This window comes from Cephus cinctus, unplaced genomic scaffold, assembly GCF_000341935.2.
Source record: "Cephus cinctus unplaced genomic scaffold, Ccin1 Ccin1_scaffold0168, whole genome shotgun sequence".
Taxonomy (NCBI): Eukaryota; Metazoa; Arthropoda; class Insecta; order Hymenoptera; family Cephidae; genus Cephus; species Cephus cinctus.
Genome location: NW_014332892.1, coordinates 1,006,815 through 1,025,910, shown reverse-complemented (window position 1 = coordinate 1,025,910; position 19,096 = coordinate 1,006,815). Strand labels below are relative to the sequence as shown.

Sequence of the window (19,096 nt, the reverse complement as noted above, 5' to 3'; positions counted from 1 at the left end):
CTCTCTCTCTCTCTCTCTCTCTCTCTCTCTCGCACTTTCCTGCCTGAGACTGGAAAATAAATTCTGGTCCCTGCTTCGGTCGCTGGTTGAGAAGAACGTTGCATCCTTTGTAAGTCTTACCAGTCGTATTTATGGAATTTTCATAAGGGAAACGTCACGTGGATCGAGCCGGAAGTTGCGTCACGATTGGTAAGATTTTATGAGAGTCACACAGACACCATATACGCGTCACACATTTAATATACTTCAAACAGACTTAAAGTGTGTAATACAATTTAGCGACGTTTGGTAGTCAAATTTGTGTGAAATTTTGAATGAATAAAAATTTGTCAAATTTTCTTCTGATTACCGGAAATCTACATTGCCTATATTCCTTTGTCTTAACCATATACGATGACTTTTTTCTAAAAACACAAACGTCACCGAACAAAGTCTTCGTGTAATTTTAGACAATCAACTCGAGAAAGTTTCACTTTCGACATTATACGATTTGAGCTTCCTGTTAAATTCCCTCGAGAAATCAACATCACGCGTGCAAGATCATTTCTCAGTTCTTTACATCTTTCGCTATCTTTGTCGGGATCAAATTTTTACGCTCCAATTAATACAACACTAAATTACACGTCATATTGACGTATCAAAAATCTCTTCACGGTTCATCCGCGAGATTGATTTCCCGTGTAAAAAAAATTGCAGTTCGAAAATAACGCGTGTAATATTTTTCTATAAGATTGGCAATATCAATCACATACAGCAACGAGTACTAGCAAAATCATCATTAGCGACATTTACACAATACCCAGAACATCAATGATATCAAGCAATATAAAAGCAGACACTGCAAAAGAGTGATTACCCAATTTTGGTTATACCTATTATATATGTATATATTTTCGTTAACATTTTTTTGGAAAAACATAATAAATCCAAAATTTACGAAATATCAATAACCGATATAATGGAAGACTATAAGACCCTACAATAAAGCTTTTTCGTGTCGTGAAGTTGAACTGGATTCCATATTGTCTCTCAGAAGCTTAATCAAAATTTCGATCAACTTCAGACATCCTTTGCTTCGCAACGAATCCCATAATGCAACGGATAAAGGTATTTTCCCATAATCGACATTATCAAACAGAGATAAGCTCATCCCGAACTTTGTAACTGCATAGCAAATGCCTTACATGCATTAAGCGCTAAGCGACCAGCGAAGCTTTCCGCATAGAGCCGTTTGCCCACTTAATATGGATGGAAAGCTGGTCCAGTTGCAACCACGTGGCCACATCCTAGGACCGTATCTACTGGCGAGCTGTGCGGCTGCCATGGTAGACAGGTAATAGATCGCCTGCGCATGCCATGGATTCCGGTTCATTACTATGGAAGTCTCGAAGGGTAGCACGTACTCTGTGGGAGGGAAGCAGGGGGGAGCGAGAATCAGGGAGAACCTTCTCAACCTTCAACCTTCGGTACCGATTCACCTACTGTTTACTCGATCGTTTGCTCAGCCTCCACTGAGTTGGATGACCGCGGGTGGCAGGAAGGGATAAGGGGGTCGCACGTGACAGTTGTATGAATAATAGCGGGGGTCCAGTGTCGGTGGATTAATTAATATTGAGATAAGGGAGGTGAACGAGAGGATAAATAGTCCTTGGACATGTCTTACGTCATCTTTTATGGGAAAGGGGTAATTTTGTTGTTGTAATTAGTATAGGGATTTGACAGATAAATTTTGGAAAATTTTTGACGTATGGATAAAACAATTATTGGGGTGGTGTTTGTCTTGTCTCTTGAAGGTATATGGGGGGCAGTCGTTTGGATGAGAGTAAACGAGCGGGTGGATAGCTGGAAATCCGAATGATCGCGCTTATTAAGGGTATTAAGAAAGTTAATTGGTAAAGTTGGGGTTAATGAAGAAATTGGCTGAGAAAGTACGAAGCTCGCTGTGGGTTTTTGCCGAGAGCCGTTTTCTTGGGCAAGGTGTGCTTGTACTCGTTTCTTCTGTGTAGAACAAAGGCGTTACGTGAAATGTGAACGTGGGGTTATAGATGCGACGCGAAAATGACAATGATATTCTGCAGTGGGGCAAAGACGATTTTTTGTATAAATTTAGGGGATACGCGGGTCTGTACGAGCGATTTGAGGGTCCTGTGCGAAATCGTGCGTTCTTGAATTCTTATAAAATTGCTTCAATTTATACACGATGAGAGCTCTCGCCATGTATTTCGTTATTTTTTCTTCGTCTTCTTTTGACGAATTTTTCTTTGCTTTGTCGAAATCGACGAGCGTGATAGAATCGGAGGAGAACGGTTTATCAATTCTTTTTTCGAAGATACATTTGTTTTTTGATAAATCGAAAAATGTGCTGAGAGAAAGATAATGGGTATGTATATATTAGACTACAGATATCTGACATGTATTTGCACAATTTTTTTTAGACTCATTCCCGGTTTTTTGATAATTATACAAATTTGTCGAGCACTATTTTTTTTATCAAGACCGGAAGTCCATTTAGGGAATGTCAATGGTCTTGAAATACTTAACCGAAAACATAGTATAGAAAGCAGGAAAGAAACTATTGGAAGATAAAGATAATGTCTTACTATGTAGTCCTGTCCTCTGAATTCAGGATAGACCGGAATCGCGTAAGAGCCCAAAGTATTTGCGAATAGGTTTCCTGAATTACGGAAGACGAATGGTTTCTTCGGGGTGGATCGAGTGATCGAATGACCAAGTGACTGATTGCAAACCGGCCAGTTTTTTCGTTTGTTTCTTCATCCGAATAAGAGAAATCACCGAGTGTACTCGGTTCAGCTATACATTCGTACAGTCATTCCAGAAGTGGCGGAAAAGTGGAGAAGTGTATATAGATGCTGTACCCTTTCAAGGAATACCATATATTACATTTTACAGGAAACGACCACTTTCTGATCTTGCTCTACGGTTGGATTCACTAGTCACAAATTTGATTCCTGATCTCTTTAAAATGCTGAAGAACTAAAACGTTGAAAAAACGAATATTATGATTTTGGATAATTTCCGTCTGTTAAAAACTTACTGCAAACCAAAGACATGTAGATACCAATAATAACCCATATCACATACGTACATACGCGATTTGAAAATTTCAATAGAATTCATATAGCACAGGAAGGGTTAAAAAAATGTAAAATTATATTGAGTTAACTCAATTTTTAAAAAAAGCATATTAGGGGAATGAGAAAATGTAGTTGAGCGTGGGAATGAAGAGAATTCGTGGAAAACGGTAAAGCGAAGCTGGTAAGGGATGAGGGTTGATGAAGGGTAGGTATATATTAAGGTAGCAAGGCAAGGCGTGGAAACTTGACGGGGAAAACCATTTCCGGCATTGAGAATACCAATTCTCTGTATACGTAATCGAATTTTAAGTATACCAACCCCACCGAAGCGTAAAGTCCTTGGTTAGGGGTTGGTTCAATCATGGCAGAGGAGGAGATTGAAATCCAGGAAAAATAAATCCTGCTAATCGATGTCTCGATGTCCTTTTCACCGAGGGAAAAGGAAGCTATTTCATTTTCCTTGAATTCTCCAACACCGATGCGTATCAGACCTAACCATAATCCACCGGGGGAAGGGATGATATCGTATCTAAGGGTTGGTTGAAGGCAACGATGGAACTTTTAAATCTTACTAATCGTTCTAGCACAGGGAAAACTTATATCGAACCCTTCGCCATTTCTCTTGCGAATATCCATAACGATTTTCTCATCTTGCTTCAGTAAGGCATATATGTCGTGAAATGTGGAAAATGTGGAACCAGTGAACTTTATATCGCGACGTGTGAACAAATGCTAAAATAATAAAAAATTCGGAAAAATATTAATAATATTAATCATTTGTTTTACAAAAGAAACTGAAGTTTCGAGTAATCGTAACGTATGGGATACGAGGGATAGGATTTTGAAACAGAATATAATTTTTTTTTTGTAAATACAAAGATACCGAATACGTGACGCAATAGGGCGAAAGTATAAATTTTTCTCAGAAATCGAAAATTGGAGAGATGATCCTTGAGAAAATTGAAAATTTAAGAAAACTCCTATAAGAGATACTACAGTATACGGAAAAGTCCCATTCAATACTTTCCTGCTGATATAAATCAACGGTTAATTTTAGTTGATACATGTTACGAGGTTCTTTTTTTTTAATTTATTAAATTTCGAAAACTTGATTAAATATTGATTCTGACTAGTTGATGTTCTCTAGGTTACAACCACTACTAGACCCAGCATCAATATATATCTAATTTCAGTTTGGTGCTAGGTTGGAGTGTGGAGAAGTTATCTGAAATTTCAGAAGATTCTAGGCGATTAGTTACTTAGTTACTTAGTCGCCTAATTCAAAATAGCGCAAGTACGAGTTTCTATGAAGCATGTGAAGTTGCAACATAATGGACTAATTACCCTCCTGGTGTGAGTACCAAGAGGGCTTCTTACTTTCTAATGAATATAAATATCGTTCTCCTGTCTCATTGTACGTCTGAGATGCTGGCTACCCTTTTCCTTGTGTAATTGTTTCCGAGTGAACTCCCTAGACTTTGAGATAAAGTCCCTAGAATTTTACTAGACCACTTTTCATCTCCCTTGCTCCCTCCTGGTGACTGACGTCATAGAAAACTAAGATGCAGTTTCGTCACACAATTTTTTGCGAATATTCCAAATTTTGTTATCATGTTACATTATCTTTGTTATGTTTTTTAAAAACCTTTTATACAGTTGGCAATTTTATTTAGTCGCATGCACCCCTGTTAATGTCGCACTACGCTTAATTGCGATTGCTGTTATTGTTTTAACGTTTGCAAAAGCTATATCGCAAACCGGCGCAAGTGGGTCTGTCGATAGCTTCCACCAACTTCGAAATTGCGAATCGATCGTTTCAAGAGTCCATAGAAGCATATCGATTTTCTATGAAATTTTGCATCCCGTACGTTAGCTCCCGTTGAATTATTATCGCGTAACGCAGTGTGATAAACGTTCCAGAGTGGCGTACCGCGTGTCGTTCGCTGATGGACTTTCGGTTGAATTGAATTCCTATTGAATTCATCGTGGATCGATTTGGTCGAGCAATTAAATTAGCTACACTTCCGAAATTGTTTTGCTGAATTGACAAATAACTCAATACGAAATAAAACGCGTCATTGAAAAATATCAAAAACCTGCCATTTAAGCCAGGCCGTAATAAACGTGGCGCAGCGGCACAGCGAATTTACGAGATTTAAATTAGTGCACAGAACTTTCATTAAACTTTGCTACAACGTAATCGCGCCGTGAGTATCGCGAAATATGGCTTGTCAAAATAATAAAAAAAAAAGGTAAGAAAAAAAAGTGAAACCACTTACATTTTTCGTCGTCACGATATTCGTTTTACAAGTGACTTATCCCGTACTTTCCTTATGCTCACTTGGCTTCGTCTCCTGACCGAATAAATCATCACTTCCCTTAACCAGAATCCACCCCAAGCTCAGCAGCTACACTTTCCTGAATCTGGTCGATCCCCAAAACACTTGGAGCCGCTGACCGTCGCGGAAGTGGTCCTCGTTAGTCATAATTATCTAACTACGGTTAATTGGCAGACAGAGTACGATATCTGGCACGACCCTTGTCTCGCGATAATCTAAAGCCCAGTTCACAGTTCTATATCGATGCCCATGATACTATACGACAATCTCCTATCTCGGCTACATACGACCTTACATCATATACGTCTTCCTGTCCTACACGTGGAAATCCTTAGTTCGCATACAACCCACATTAGCTAATTGGACGTCAAAGTGCTGCGTGGTTGAGAACCACTGTTTACTAAGTTTCAATTGGACGAGCTCAGAAATTGCCAACTGCCGACTGCTGCCCATTGTTTGCTTTGGCTGAGGCGCAATCTTAATCAGCTGATAGAACGTCGACTTGTTAACATAATTATTAGGAGCACTTAAGGGATGCAACTGATTCGCTTAAACTGATCCGTCATATATTTGTCTTCCTCGACCTAGATTTGAGAAGCTGCGATTTTTCCGCACGATTTGAATTTAGCCGGTTAGAAAAAAAAAAAGAAAAAAGAGCCATCGGTTAGGCGAATGATCGACGATCTAGAGGGAATTGCATTGGATCCACAGTTCAATTGCACTTGCACTTTACGTGCGACAGGACTACCCGCTCTTGTGAAAATGGCTCGTTTCCTATGTTATTCCAGTGGAACACCGGCAGAAGCGTCGCGACGCTTCGAGACGCTCGTGGACATAAAATTTCGCAGGCTATCGGACTCGGTTCTATATGAATCAAGTTTGATGCTGTATTTTGCATTGGAAGGATAAATATTTAAATAGTGTGACGCCGGGCGTCGCGGGGATATTAAATATCCACGACGCTGGCGTCCAACAAGGCTGGCGTCGGGAATGATGGAAAAATCTTGTATTAAATAATGCTAGACACTCTCTCCGCACCCATTCAGCCTGGCTAATCACGTTTTCATATTTTACGACGGACCAAGCTTTCGCATCTCGAAGGCGACGCAGTCTACTTTGACGGTCGCGCAAGCCACGTGCGTTTCCTGCGAACTCTTTTTCCCTCGTTTACAGCCTTTTTTTGCGTCACGGCCTATATAAAATAAAAGTGCACGTTTCTCGGGAAGGCATTCTAGGCGAAAAATAAATACGAACCGTATTCCCCTTGATGGATGCATACTCGTGCATTGCATCGCAATGACGTACATTTTCCTATACGTGGTTCAGTTAACGATTCTGTTTTTTTTATTTCAACCCTTTTGCAAATACGACAAAAAATTCTGTACTCAAATCCTTGGGATTTTTCAAGTAACAACCGTTTCTGAAATGAAATGAGCTTTACGTAAAAATTTACTGAGAGCTATTTTTAAAATTTTTCGAAAAATTTTACATCAAATTTTTTTTTCGAAATATATACATCGACAAACATTACTCTGTCAGTGTTCCTGAATAACGTACAGAATGAGAGTCTGTTTTACTGCCAAAAAAAAGAGGACTCGATTGCTATATAAAAAAGTATAAGTGAAAAACGGCATAAAGCACGAAAGAAAATGGGAAAGAATCAGCCAGACCGGAAGTATTATGGTACACTTTATAGAGCGGGACAAGTCAACATACGCTGCAAGCGTCACTGTGGGATATGATGTTTGGCGTGCTCGTAAGTCCTCTTAATATCGCAAGAATGGCCGTGCAGGCCAGCAGCAAAAGTTGTATTGCCGTGACCGGGTCAGAACCGCAACCGGGAGGACTGTTAGTGTTGACCCACAGTGACGCCACGAAATGAATGTTGCATGGGTTCACCACTCAGCAGATTGCTATACTAAAGTCCACTGAGATATGCCGTAGCACTGGTATCTGGGCTCTCCGCAACACCGGAGCGAAGGCCGTGCGAGCTTTTCTCTTTCTCCGTGATAAAAATGAGAAAAAGAGGAGGAACAAAGAGAAATGCTCCCAAGGTGGGCCGGACGCGGCCAAAATAACTAAATAGCATAGACGAACGAGGATGAAATGAAATTCAACTTGCGTCATTGCTTCCGGTACGGGAAAGCGTTGTCTCCTCTTCTTTTTCGTTTTTCATTCATGGCAGGAAACGAGCTTCCTCGTAAAGGGGAAAAGGAAGGACCCCCGCTTCGCCCTTCGGTCCTCGAGGCTTCGTCGACTCTTGAAACTTCAGGAATCATTTTTTTTCACCAGATTCGCTCACCAACTTGTATTCCAAAGTATTTCAATTAGAGCACCTTATATTTATCCCATCTACATACAACGTCTTCTTAGTCCCTCTGGTCTAGTGTCTTTGAGGAATGAGGTCATGCTTCCCTGGAATAAGTCTTCATCGGAAATATGCACGAAAGAGGTTAGGGGGACGAATATGATTAATATTGAGAGTGATTGATAGTATTCGTACTAGGGGATATTAATAGTTGAGGGTGAATTTAGATAAGAATTTCTTCTTTTTTTTTTTATTGACTTTTACGAACGGAACCTCGATCGATTTTTTATCATTGTGAAAAAAGAACCGATGTCCTTTTTATGAATATTTTAGCTGGTCGATATACGCTGAATCAAAATGACTTCCTGCTATTCCCGTTATCTATACCTGTGGGGGCTACGACTTTCTTGTTACTAAATAATAAAGTATCGCGGATCCATTTTTAAGGGCTCTCATAAGATTTATCACCGGACGTTTCCCGTGCGATTTAGAACCGGCATTTTACAACCGATTCCGGTCGTTAACCATGACTTTCCACACGGTGGGAATAAAGTGGTTACACCAAGGAAATCCGTACTTTTCAATACACAATATTGCTGCGAATGGTGCTCGATGTGGAATTATGTATTTTTTTAAATTTCAGTTTAAATTCCGCGAAGGAAATTTTACTGAATATGCAAAAGTGAAAACTTTTCATTTCTACCAGCCTATCGGATCATAAAATTCAATCATGGATTCTACAACGAATTTAATGTCCTATAGTTACCAATTGATATTGCGATTTGACTATATCTCACTCGGACCTATACTGAACTCATCGTTTTTCTCATTGACTGTAAAATTTTGTCTCACATTTAGTCCCTTTGTCGCTATTGGCGTGTAAGTGCAGCACTTAATTTTCATTTTTATTTTAGAAATTTCACTTAATCGCTTTAATCGTCCGAGAATTAATTGTATTGCAGTCATTAATTGACTAAATCAAGTTTTATTTATAACTGAAGATATTGAATTTTCATTGATAAAAAAATTTCAAAACCTCTCTCTCTCCCTCTCCCTCTCTCTCTGTCTTATTCATTCAATTTATTTCTTAACACTTTCTCCCCATCCCTACCAAATCCATCTCTACGTTACTAATTTTACAAAAATGCCCCCATTCGTATCCAATCCCTACAACGCTTTCCAAAAAAAAAAAAAAATCGATATCACTATGAGACCTGGCGCACGTATCAGCAGGACGTCATTCTCTGACCGCCTGCTTAACCACACGAAAGTGAGCCGTTTTACAGTGATGGGATCATTTTTCATGACGTCAGTCGTTTTCCACTCGGCCAAGCCGAATCGCGCGCGAAATATGTGTATGCTCGCACTTTCCACCCTTCGAGCCTTCAGCCGCCGCAACCCCTAACGCCACAACCCGCCATTTGGCCTCACGTAATGACATCTCTATATATAGCTATACATACCCATATAGTATACCTGCGGTTATACATATATCTCCAACTCCATGTATCACCAGGTATATCAATTCTGTATCAACACATCAGTGAGTGTATAGGGTTGCACAAAGAATCCCAAAAGTCGTTCAGCGTCCAAGTTCGAAATTTCTTATCGTTAAAAATTTGAAATAAATATGAAAAAAAATTTGAAAAATTTAAGATAACAAGGGGTAGAAGATTTCAAGAATTTGTCCATTATCACTTTCTTCATTCCGTTTAACATTACGGAATTTACCCCTCCGGGGGGGATGTCTCACAATTTATGCTACACCCTGTATACTGTACATGCCTGTATATTGTTCTGTTTGTACATAAAAGTATTTATATACCCAACCAACAAGGGTGTACTCGTGATAAAATCAAGCGAACATCCGCATGGCTATGCATTAAACGTTCATGGTTTTCGGCGGTGCACAAAAATTTGTACCACCATGTATATTCGAGCTCGTGCAGTGTCCTACGACGAAATGTAATTTATATAACGCAAACTGTCTCCGTGTCCAAATGTTGCTGCCGCTGCTTCCCTCTTTGTCCCTTTATCACTTTGTCCGGCGTCCCTGTCAAGCCTGTCTGCGTTTATACTTATTAGTATTCAATGATTATTCGATCCGTTTGATTAATTGCCGCGTTAATTCGTGACAATTTGCCGAAGCCCTATAATTATAGGAGAATAAACACGTACAGTTGGTATGCGTAGGTGAAATTACCGCAGTAACCGGCTGCAACCGTAAAGGCGCATGCGCACGCGCAGATGCGTAACCGCAATGCAAATTCAAGCATTAAAGATACTATAATTATTATAACACGAATAAAATTGAAGCGACGACAATCGATTGCACACTCGACCGTACTTCAGCGTACATAAGAACAACGAAACAATATTGTTTCGGACATCCCCCTTTTGGCGTTCGAATACATTGTTGAGAAAAAATTTGTATTTTCGGAAAAAAAAATTTCCACACGAAGGGTTGAAAAATTGCACTCATCCGAATTCAAATTTTTAGAGATATTTCGCGATTCATCGCTCAGCCATAATAGCCTACTCGAATTTTACATTATGGGTTTTGCAATATTTTCCTCGGGCTGCAAGTATATAATAGCTTATATATATAGGCTTGTAAAATTAATTAAGGATTGTATATTTATACGTGTACAATATCCTGCACGGTTTTAACGGTTTTGTATGCAACGAATATACAGAAATGGGTCAGTCCAGGGTAAACGTGAAATTGGGTACGGTGTTTCTTTAAAGAATCAGGATTTAGCAAGCTTTCGTGCTTTTTCCGCTTTCTAAGCTTTTAACCCCTGTTTAAAAAGGACAGTCCGGTTATCGCGGTTCGCATAAATATGTTGAGTCAGGAGGAGAGAAAAGAACCTGGACTGTGCTATGGGGTTTCGGATAAATGCGCTCGAGACGCGTGTCATGCATTTAAACGACCGCGCTAAAAACGCCATTAAATTTAATAATACTTTATCTCGAGCGTACATCTTATATAGCGTGACAATTAGGATCGCGTAATTGGGTAGCATAATTTTTTTGGTTCGCGGGACGGAGAATTTGTAGAAATATTATATATCGAACGTAGATAAAACTTTTTCCGTTTATAATTTCCACGATAGTCGTACGTGGAAAAAAAGGATAAGTGTAATCATAGCTTCTATTGAAAACAAAAAAAAATGGATGTGCATTCAGCGAATAGGCTCTGCCGCACAATACCATTTTCTTTTGATGGCTTATATCCCAAAGGCAATATTTCCAATCCTGCGGTATTGCACATCGGGTCACGCACGCAGGACGCACTGAAAGCTGGGTGCATCTGCATTACGTACTCGCGTCGCCAATGCACTTTCAATCAACCTGCATATATATATGTACATGCACCTTTGACACCTCTTCATATTATTCATATAGACGCGTTAGAATTTAATATAGAAAACGTTTAAATTGAAAATAAGCAGTCACTGCACGTAGCTGGCTAAAGGAGATGCATCGGGGAAAATATATATATATATATATATATATATATATATATATATATATATATATATATATATATATATTAGAATTGACAGTAAAATTATAATATCAAAAATTTTCAATTTTAATTCAATATACAAATCCTTCTACCTACGTAAGAGAAAAGTGCCAGAACAAAGTAATCGATCCTAGAATCGATTCGAAAAAGTGGTTTAAAGTGGTTAAAGTGCTTGGCGATATTCCCGTTAAACAAAACTGTTGACATGTCTTCCCAATGCTATATATAGGTATACCAGTAAGTGCTAAAAGGTTGTATTAAGGAAAACACCACAGGCTTATTCAGTGCTGCAAACGTTGATCATATATAAGTAGCACTTACGCGGTAGAACTGCCATTGGCCAAAGGAACGTGGTACAGATACATAAGTAAGATCTTGAAAGATAAATGAGAGAATGAAGATGCAGTTGGATCCGCGTAAGCTTCGTATAAATCGCAAAATTTACGTTTACGATAAGATCGTACAGATCTAAAATGTACATGTTGAAGATCTTGAGAAAAAAAGAAAATTAATTTTCGACTCGCAGGTTATTGGTCGTTGGATAATACGAACTTTTAGGATGCACTCCGGCCCTGAAGTGCTAACCAAGAAATTCGAAGCTTTTTACGTGATATCGTAAAGATCCCATCCGCAACCAACTCGTAAAGCGGTGCTTATCAAATATTACATAGTATCGAGACTTGAAAATTATCGATAAGGTGGAGAGCTTTTTTTCGATTTTTTTTTTTTAAATATCAAAATACATCTGTACACTGGCAAGCTCGAGAAGAACGCGTAAACGAACGGTATTCGTTTAACGCTGGAGAACACCAGTGTCGAAATAATGAAGAACGAAATGATGTAGCTTTTCATTTGGGCCATTACAAGACCGTGGGATTTTGGGGTTAGGTAGGGTCGATGAAGTGGGTTGGAACGAAGGTCGAGAAGATGAAGGTGAAGCTGTGCAAAGAGAAGATGCTAACTGTGCTCCACTTCTTTAACGATGACTGGGTTCGTGGAGAGCTGGAAAGGATAAGAAATAAAAAAAAAAGAATTTTCTCGAGACACGATTCGGAATTTTTGCGAATTCACAAAGACTGTATATCGGTCGTTACTCTTATACTTAGCATATACTCACATATCTGTATGTAAGGTTCTTTTAAGGCTTTTTAGTCAAAGGAATTTTTTCCCTTGCTCTTCTTTTGATGAGTTGTTTGGGAGAAAGTAAAATTGCTGGTCTTCCTTTTCACGTTGGGGACCGACTGTTTCCCTGAGGATCTCTGTATATTACGTATCTACGTATGATACATAATGTGTATGTATACATATATATATATAACAGTGAGCTTTCTTTAGTCCTTGGGTTCGTTCGAGAGTCCCTTTTTCAACGACTTTTTATCTCTTGAAAGCTTATAGAAAAAAATTGTTCACCAGAGTCAGGACTCGATTAACAAATTATCAAATTCACTTATTTGATGGTAGAACAAATCGTAATGTTTATCGAGCTGATATTTTTCTAGGAGAAAATATATCGTCTGTAATAAAATAGGATATGCATAGATATAATATTGACACTTGTCATGAAATCCGTCGTAATTTGTCTTTTGAGTTAAAACGATGACGATACTCAGGCTGCAGATAGAATTAGCTCTATCAATTTATTTGAAAGTACCCAGAAGTAAAAAAAAAGAAGATAATAAAAGTGAAATTGGTTACCTACCCCCTTACCTACAGCCTTCAAACTACCAGTCCCTAAAGGCTGAATGCCTGACGGGGATCATTTATCAAGTGAACAAAAACCTTGGAAATAATTACTAGGGGTGTTCTGGCTCGTAACGGCGACTCTACCCCTATACGCTTATAATTCCCTCCTATCCCACGCCCCCCATTGTAATACGTTTAAGGATGCTTTGAATTTCTGTAATTCGATAAACATCTTGATAAAGTCTCGCCGAAATGGTTGTTGCATAGTCCCGTTAATTAACCATTTTACAATGTAAAGCAACGTATCCCATAATAAGCTGTACCCAACCTAAAGAGGATTTAAAGGTGGTAGGGCCGAAGAAAGCTCGTTGTGAAAGCTAAACGAACGAGGGGATGTTAAAGCTGCTACGAAAGTACGTTAAGGGGGTTTGGTTGGGTGAGATTTTAAAAAAGATAATCTCAAATGGACGGGTCCTCGCGAAGGTTGAAATTGTGATCTCTACGCCGATAGCAGAGACAACCGAGGTAACGTTTCATCGTTAAGTCCCGTTAAAACCACGCCATTCTGCACTTGCAAGCACAAGTAGCTTACTTTCTATAGCCCGAGGATATATATGTCTATAGGAGATGATTTTTTTTATATCTCGGCGAGAATCAAAGCGATAGTGGTGGTACGTTAACGTTGCGTAATTGAAGATGAAAAAAGAATGAGCTTTTTTACTAAAACGCTTCCCGGCCCTACGTTGGACGCTCCGACTGGCGAGCTTTCGCAAGTGCTTTCAAGCCAGTTCAACGTTCCTCGCGTGAATGCACAAAGAAAAGAATTCGGGTAACATGGGGTTTCGAGGGAGTCCCTTTTTTCGCGAGGCAGAGGAATAATGAAAAATAAGAGAGAAAGGGGAATAAAGTAAAAGGGGAGTCAAAGATGGAAAAAAAAATAAAGAAAGAAAAAAGAAAGAAAGAATACCCGATGAAGTTAAGAAACCATAAAGAATGAACGAAAGTAACTAAAGGACCAGAAAGGTTGTGCGGGGTAGGAGGCCGAGTTGCGGGTATTGTATAATATTCAAATTCGTAAGAAAAGCTCACGAAAAAATTTACATATCAAGTGACCACCCTGTAGAGAAATTAAGGATTAATTCGAACTCGTTAAGCCATTGCTTCCCCTAATCTCTTAATGTTTTCACCTAACGAAGATCGTTTCTTAATACACAAAGTGGTTAACACGAATACGATATTATCACGAGAAGGTACCTCCGTCGGAAGCTTTCAAAAATTCTTCTTTGGATCGTCCATCTACTTTCTTGTACCATCTCGGTCTTTTACCTCGCAAGTACAAGAAGCTTTAACGAGGTGGCGCCCTTTGGGCAAAGCTCCGTGGTTTCCGATTCTGTTCGTATTGCTCGCCGAGAATGCGAGATACGTTTCCGTGCTTTTCGTTTCACTTGGAGCGACTTGACTACCCGGTGGTCTCAATTTTCGAGACTGCTCGTAAAAAGCTCGCGACATGGATTCGCACTCTGCCTGCAAGCATTGCTCTGCCTTTATACTTACATTGAGACGTAAGAGACTGGTACAGTCACGTGGATAGATCAAACTTTTGTCGATTGCTAAAAAAAGCTAAAAAAGCTCACTCGTTCACGTCGATGCACGGAATTTCGAAGATGCGTATAAATTTTTCAAAAGCACTTCCAAGTTTACGTACGAAGCTTTATAATTATTCGCGAGTGGTCTGTGTTCTGATTGGTCCTTTGAAATTGCATAGTCAATTGCGTAGTAAATCCCATTGGCGTGGAGCGCAGTACCCATTTTCTTATGAGTTAAGCACGTTTCGCGGCCTTTACGGCACGGACGCTCTCGATGCGCCTGACGAAATTTATGCCCGGACGAAAATGCCAGGCTGCACATTTTTATTTTACGACGAGCCAAAAAGCTCTCGGTTTACGTCGCTCCTGTTTTGGTCTCTTTTGCAGACTGAACCGAAGGACTTGGCGAAACCAGCCGTGACTATTTTTTTTATTTATGCATCTAATAACATCGGCTGCTTTTGACTTTGAGGGCAGGATAAAATTTCAAAGTGGATAACGTAACGTAATTATATTTTGTTTCTTTTTCATTCTTTGCAGGCAATCTCAATTCAATGGAATTACTAATATTGCTTCTTTTTTTTCCCTTAACGTTCATGCCTCCGAGCACTTGATTGCGTCAGAGGTAATTAGATTGAATAACGTATCAAAGCCAAATGAGAAATACACTGCTTATACTGATCGCTCTGAAAATATCGAATTTACCCACGAAACGCTTCGCGTCGCCATCTACAATGTTTTTGCGGAAGTATAGCCGCTCGAGAGATTCTCAAAGCTCCTACGAGATGGCGCGAGCTTGCGGCTTTTGAATGAAAGCTCTCTGACCCCCCTCGCTCCAGGCAAAAGGAACATTTCAAAGTCACTTCGGCGTGCCCCCTCCTCGACGAAGGGGAAACCCTCCCCTCGTGGCATTTCGTGCGTAGCCAGAGATAAATTTTTGGCCCGCGGCCAATGAGCGTTGATTTATGCTGCAGTTATTATGCAATATATTTCTCGTATAATTTACGCGCTTAATGCCGACTCTCTGGTATTTCTAATTCTCGAGGATTCCCACACAAGAAATTCACTTCGTACGCACTTGGCATAATAGAGATTCCCTCTACCGTTCTTCTCTGGGCACTTTAAAAGGAATTCATAAACAAAACTTCAAAGTTTGGCATTTTACAAAATTCGAATCTCTATAAAATATTTTGTATCGTGCAACTTTCTTATCGTGCAGGTATCTTTTAAAAAAATTTCAAATTCCAGCCCCTTTCTTTTATCTGACATTTCCGTCACGATTCCGCAAACCTCTCTGAAGGACAGTTTTAACGGTGGGGTGCCGGATGCCAACGTGTATTTTTGCCCGATCGTTTTACGGTCGTCGAATGACTTCGGGTTGGTCGTAAGAGTGTGAATTTATAAGACAGTTCGGGTGAGGATGATTTATAACGGAAGTTCCGTTACGAACCGGCGCACGCAAGGAGTAAGAATATCAGCTCTGAGTTCCGATACATCAATGTTATCTGGCGGATATCGATCGAACCGCTTTTCAATTTTCATGCAAATTTCGAAACGCCCCTCTCCAAAGCCCTTTGCAAAACGACGCCGTCTGGTTCCTGTTTATATTTTAACCGACGGGAGACTATTTTTTTTTTGGCTTTGAACACACTCACGCTTCCATCGCGCTCACAGAGAAAATAAATATTTCATATTAGCGTTATAAATTTTTATTTATCTCAAAATATTAAGGCCACGTGGATTAAACAATCCCGTTGGTACAGAGGTGTTTTTGGAGTTGGCATTCAAAAAAATGGCTTATATAAATGAGAGGCTAATTTATTATATACTTCACGTAGGTTTAATAATGACGTTGGTGTTCGTTTAAAAAAAAAATAATCTTTTTAAATAAATAGTATTTCTTCTCCTTGTATAGTTAGGCACGTGTATTTTTTTTTTCATTTTATTTATATAAAGTTTGATCAAATAATAAAATTTTGAAATATTCCAAAAAATTATTAAGCATATCCTGCCATTATCTTTGTTCGTAAAACGGTAAAGAAACTTTCGAGTGAGTCAGCTCTTTGGAATAACGCTACAGAGAAAGTTGAAAAAGTTTTTTTGAGCTCCGAGAAGGTTATTTGAGGTGGTTTATGAAAATCGCGAATTGTGTCTCGGGGAGAAATGAGATTTCAGAAAGTACAGTGAAAAGTTGGAAGGAACTGAGAGTAAGACGAGGGGTAAGAGAAAAAATGACATATCCTCTTCATTAAATCTCTTGGAATATATCCGAATTATCGAAAACGATTTTACCATTTGGATTTGGATGATCAAACTTTTATTTTCTATTTAAAACGCGAGCGGCGCCATCTTCTGAGAAATATTTAAACTTTCGTAAAGAAGTACGTCATTCATCCGTTAGATTCGTCCCTTAAAATTATTTTTTAATTTTAATAAAATCAAATTTCAAGTACCGTGGTTTACGTGTACGTCAAAAGAATCAGATATCAAATATATATATATGTGAAGTGGAAGTATCGGAAGAAATTAAATGGCTGCCACCTACGTGACAAATAACGAACGACATTTCATCGAGATTGCCTGACATTCCTCGCAAGTGATATTATCCGATTATTCGACGGTGGTAGAAATTTATACGTTAATATTGAAAACTCATAGCTGCTGCCTCGGCGAAGACATAAATCTTCAAACTGACCTCAGTCAAGTGAGCGCACGCGCTTCGGGTTCGTGGCTACTGCCGCCAGTAATTCCACGGGTGACGTAAATCAAAAGTTCCATAAAAAAGTTCCCGGCTACCAGAGCACAGTGGATTCTTGGGCCGCGCGCGAAATATAATTCAAATAATAATAAGGAACGCGAAAAAGGTTGACAGTCGTAGAATCGAAAGTCCCTGCAGCTGATTCAATTCCCACTTTTCTATAGTGCTCCCGGAAAAAGCCCAAGCGACGCTGAAACTCTCGCGTAATGGAAACTGGTGAAAAACTACGTAACTCTCTTCTTTATTTTTCATTTTCCTCGTATATATCAACTGGCATTCTGACGCGGCAATTTTTTTTTTTTTTCAGAAATTCATTCGCGACAAGATGAAACGTTGAAAATATTTTTTTTTGAAAATCGCAAAAAATGATCCGGAAAAAATATTACCCGCGTTAAATTATGTATTTAATTTTGTTTTTTGTTTCATTGAAATTTATTTTTTGTTTCAGGTCAACGGAACTTGCGCAGGTATCCAGTTATGGTGTTTATACACGGAGAGAGTTTTGAGTGGAATAGTGGAAATCCGTATGACGGCAGCGTTTTGACAGCATATGGGAACGTGCTGTTTGTCACCATAAACTTTCGCCTGGGGATTCTAGGTGGGAAATTATATCCTGTTATTTTTACCAAAAGTTCATTTTTAACTATTAAAATGATGCGGGGAAACATTTTGCTCTATCTAGGAAAATATAACGGATGATACCACTGTCCTGTGCATCGTATACATAGAAACAGCTGCGAACTATACGACTATAAACTCAAATAAGAATTTACGATATGCACTCAAATGGCAGTTCAATGTTTTAAATTAATCGGTAATTTAACTTTATTAACATTCACGTCAGCCGATTCCTTTCTGATCAATCTAATTGAAATTCTTTTTCTATAACATCGATCTTGTACAGACGACAGTTGTACGTACAAAGTGAACGACGTAGGAATAAAAAATATTACAAAGATAAAATTTTACAAAAAAAAAAAATTGTTTTCTAACATTTTCAAATTATCATACATTGAACTCACCTTTTTACATCTTTCCATTGCCTGTTCGATTTCCCGTAAAACGACCGACGTTTACGATTCTTCACTCAATCATAAAATTTACAAAGCTTTGAATATCGCATTCTGATTCGAGCTTCGCGAATTGAAAGGGCCCTTAAAAAGCTCCCTCGCGAATTGTGCAAAATTAGGGACCCCAGCGAAAATCCCCAATCGCGGTTTAGCGGCTGACCCAAATCCTTCTTTTTCATTCACTCGGTATACCACCTTCCTAAAAGTCCAGGCAAAACGACCAACATGGCGTATACGCGATATGCAAGCTTTTAGTGCAATTTTTCACTATCACCGGCAATTCGTAATTTTCCATTGTCATTGAACGCGCATTGCTGCTGATCCAATCGAGCCGCACATTTAGATATAGATTCTTGGATGCGCATGCAGACTGAAAAAATATTTTAAATAAAAATGTGCAGATCAATACCAGTCGGTACGAAATATAAATATACTGTATATTTTATTACATGTCGATCAAAAGAAAATTTTATACCCCGCGATACTAAGAATAAAAATGCTAATTCTCTACAAAAAAATTATACGTAACGAATAGATATAGAAAAGAATTTATTCGTCGCCAGTTTCTCATTTGTTATGTATATTAAATGTCTGTTCTATTATACAAGGCGACAGAGCACCACAGGTTGACTATAGTAATTTGCAAATTCCACATATGTATATTCGACTCGGGAATGGCCACAAGTTATGTCGGTGGTTAGAAAAAAAAAAAAAAAAAAAAAAAA

General features: G+C 38.9%; 1 protein-coding gene across 1 annotated transcript in view; it reads left to right on the top strand.

Moving 5' to 3' along the window:
• The window catches only part of LOC107264370, a 41,420-nt gene that overhangs the window by 10,807 nt on the left and 11,517 nt on the right, over nt 1–19,096 (top strand). Inside the window, exon 4 of the mRNA XM_025081201.1 lies at nt 17,750–17,899. Coding sequence (XP_024936969.1) covers nt 17,750–17,899 — 150 coding nt within the window. The remainder of the gene's footprint in view (nt 1–17,749; nt 17,900–19,096) is intronic.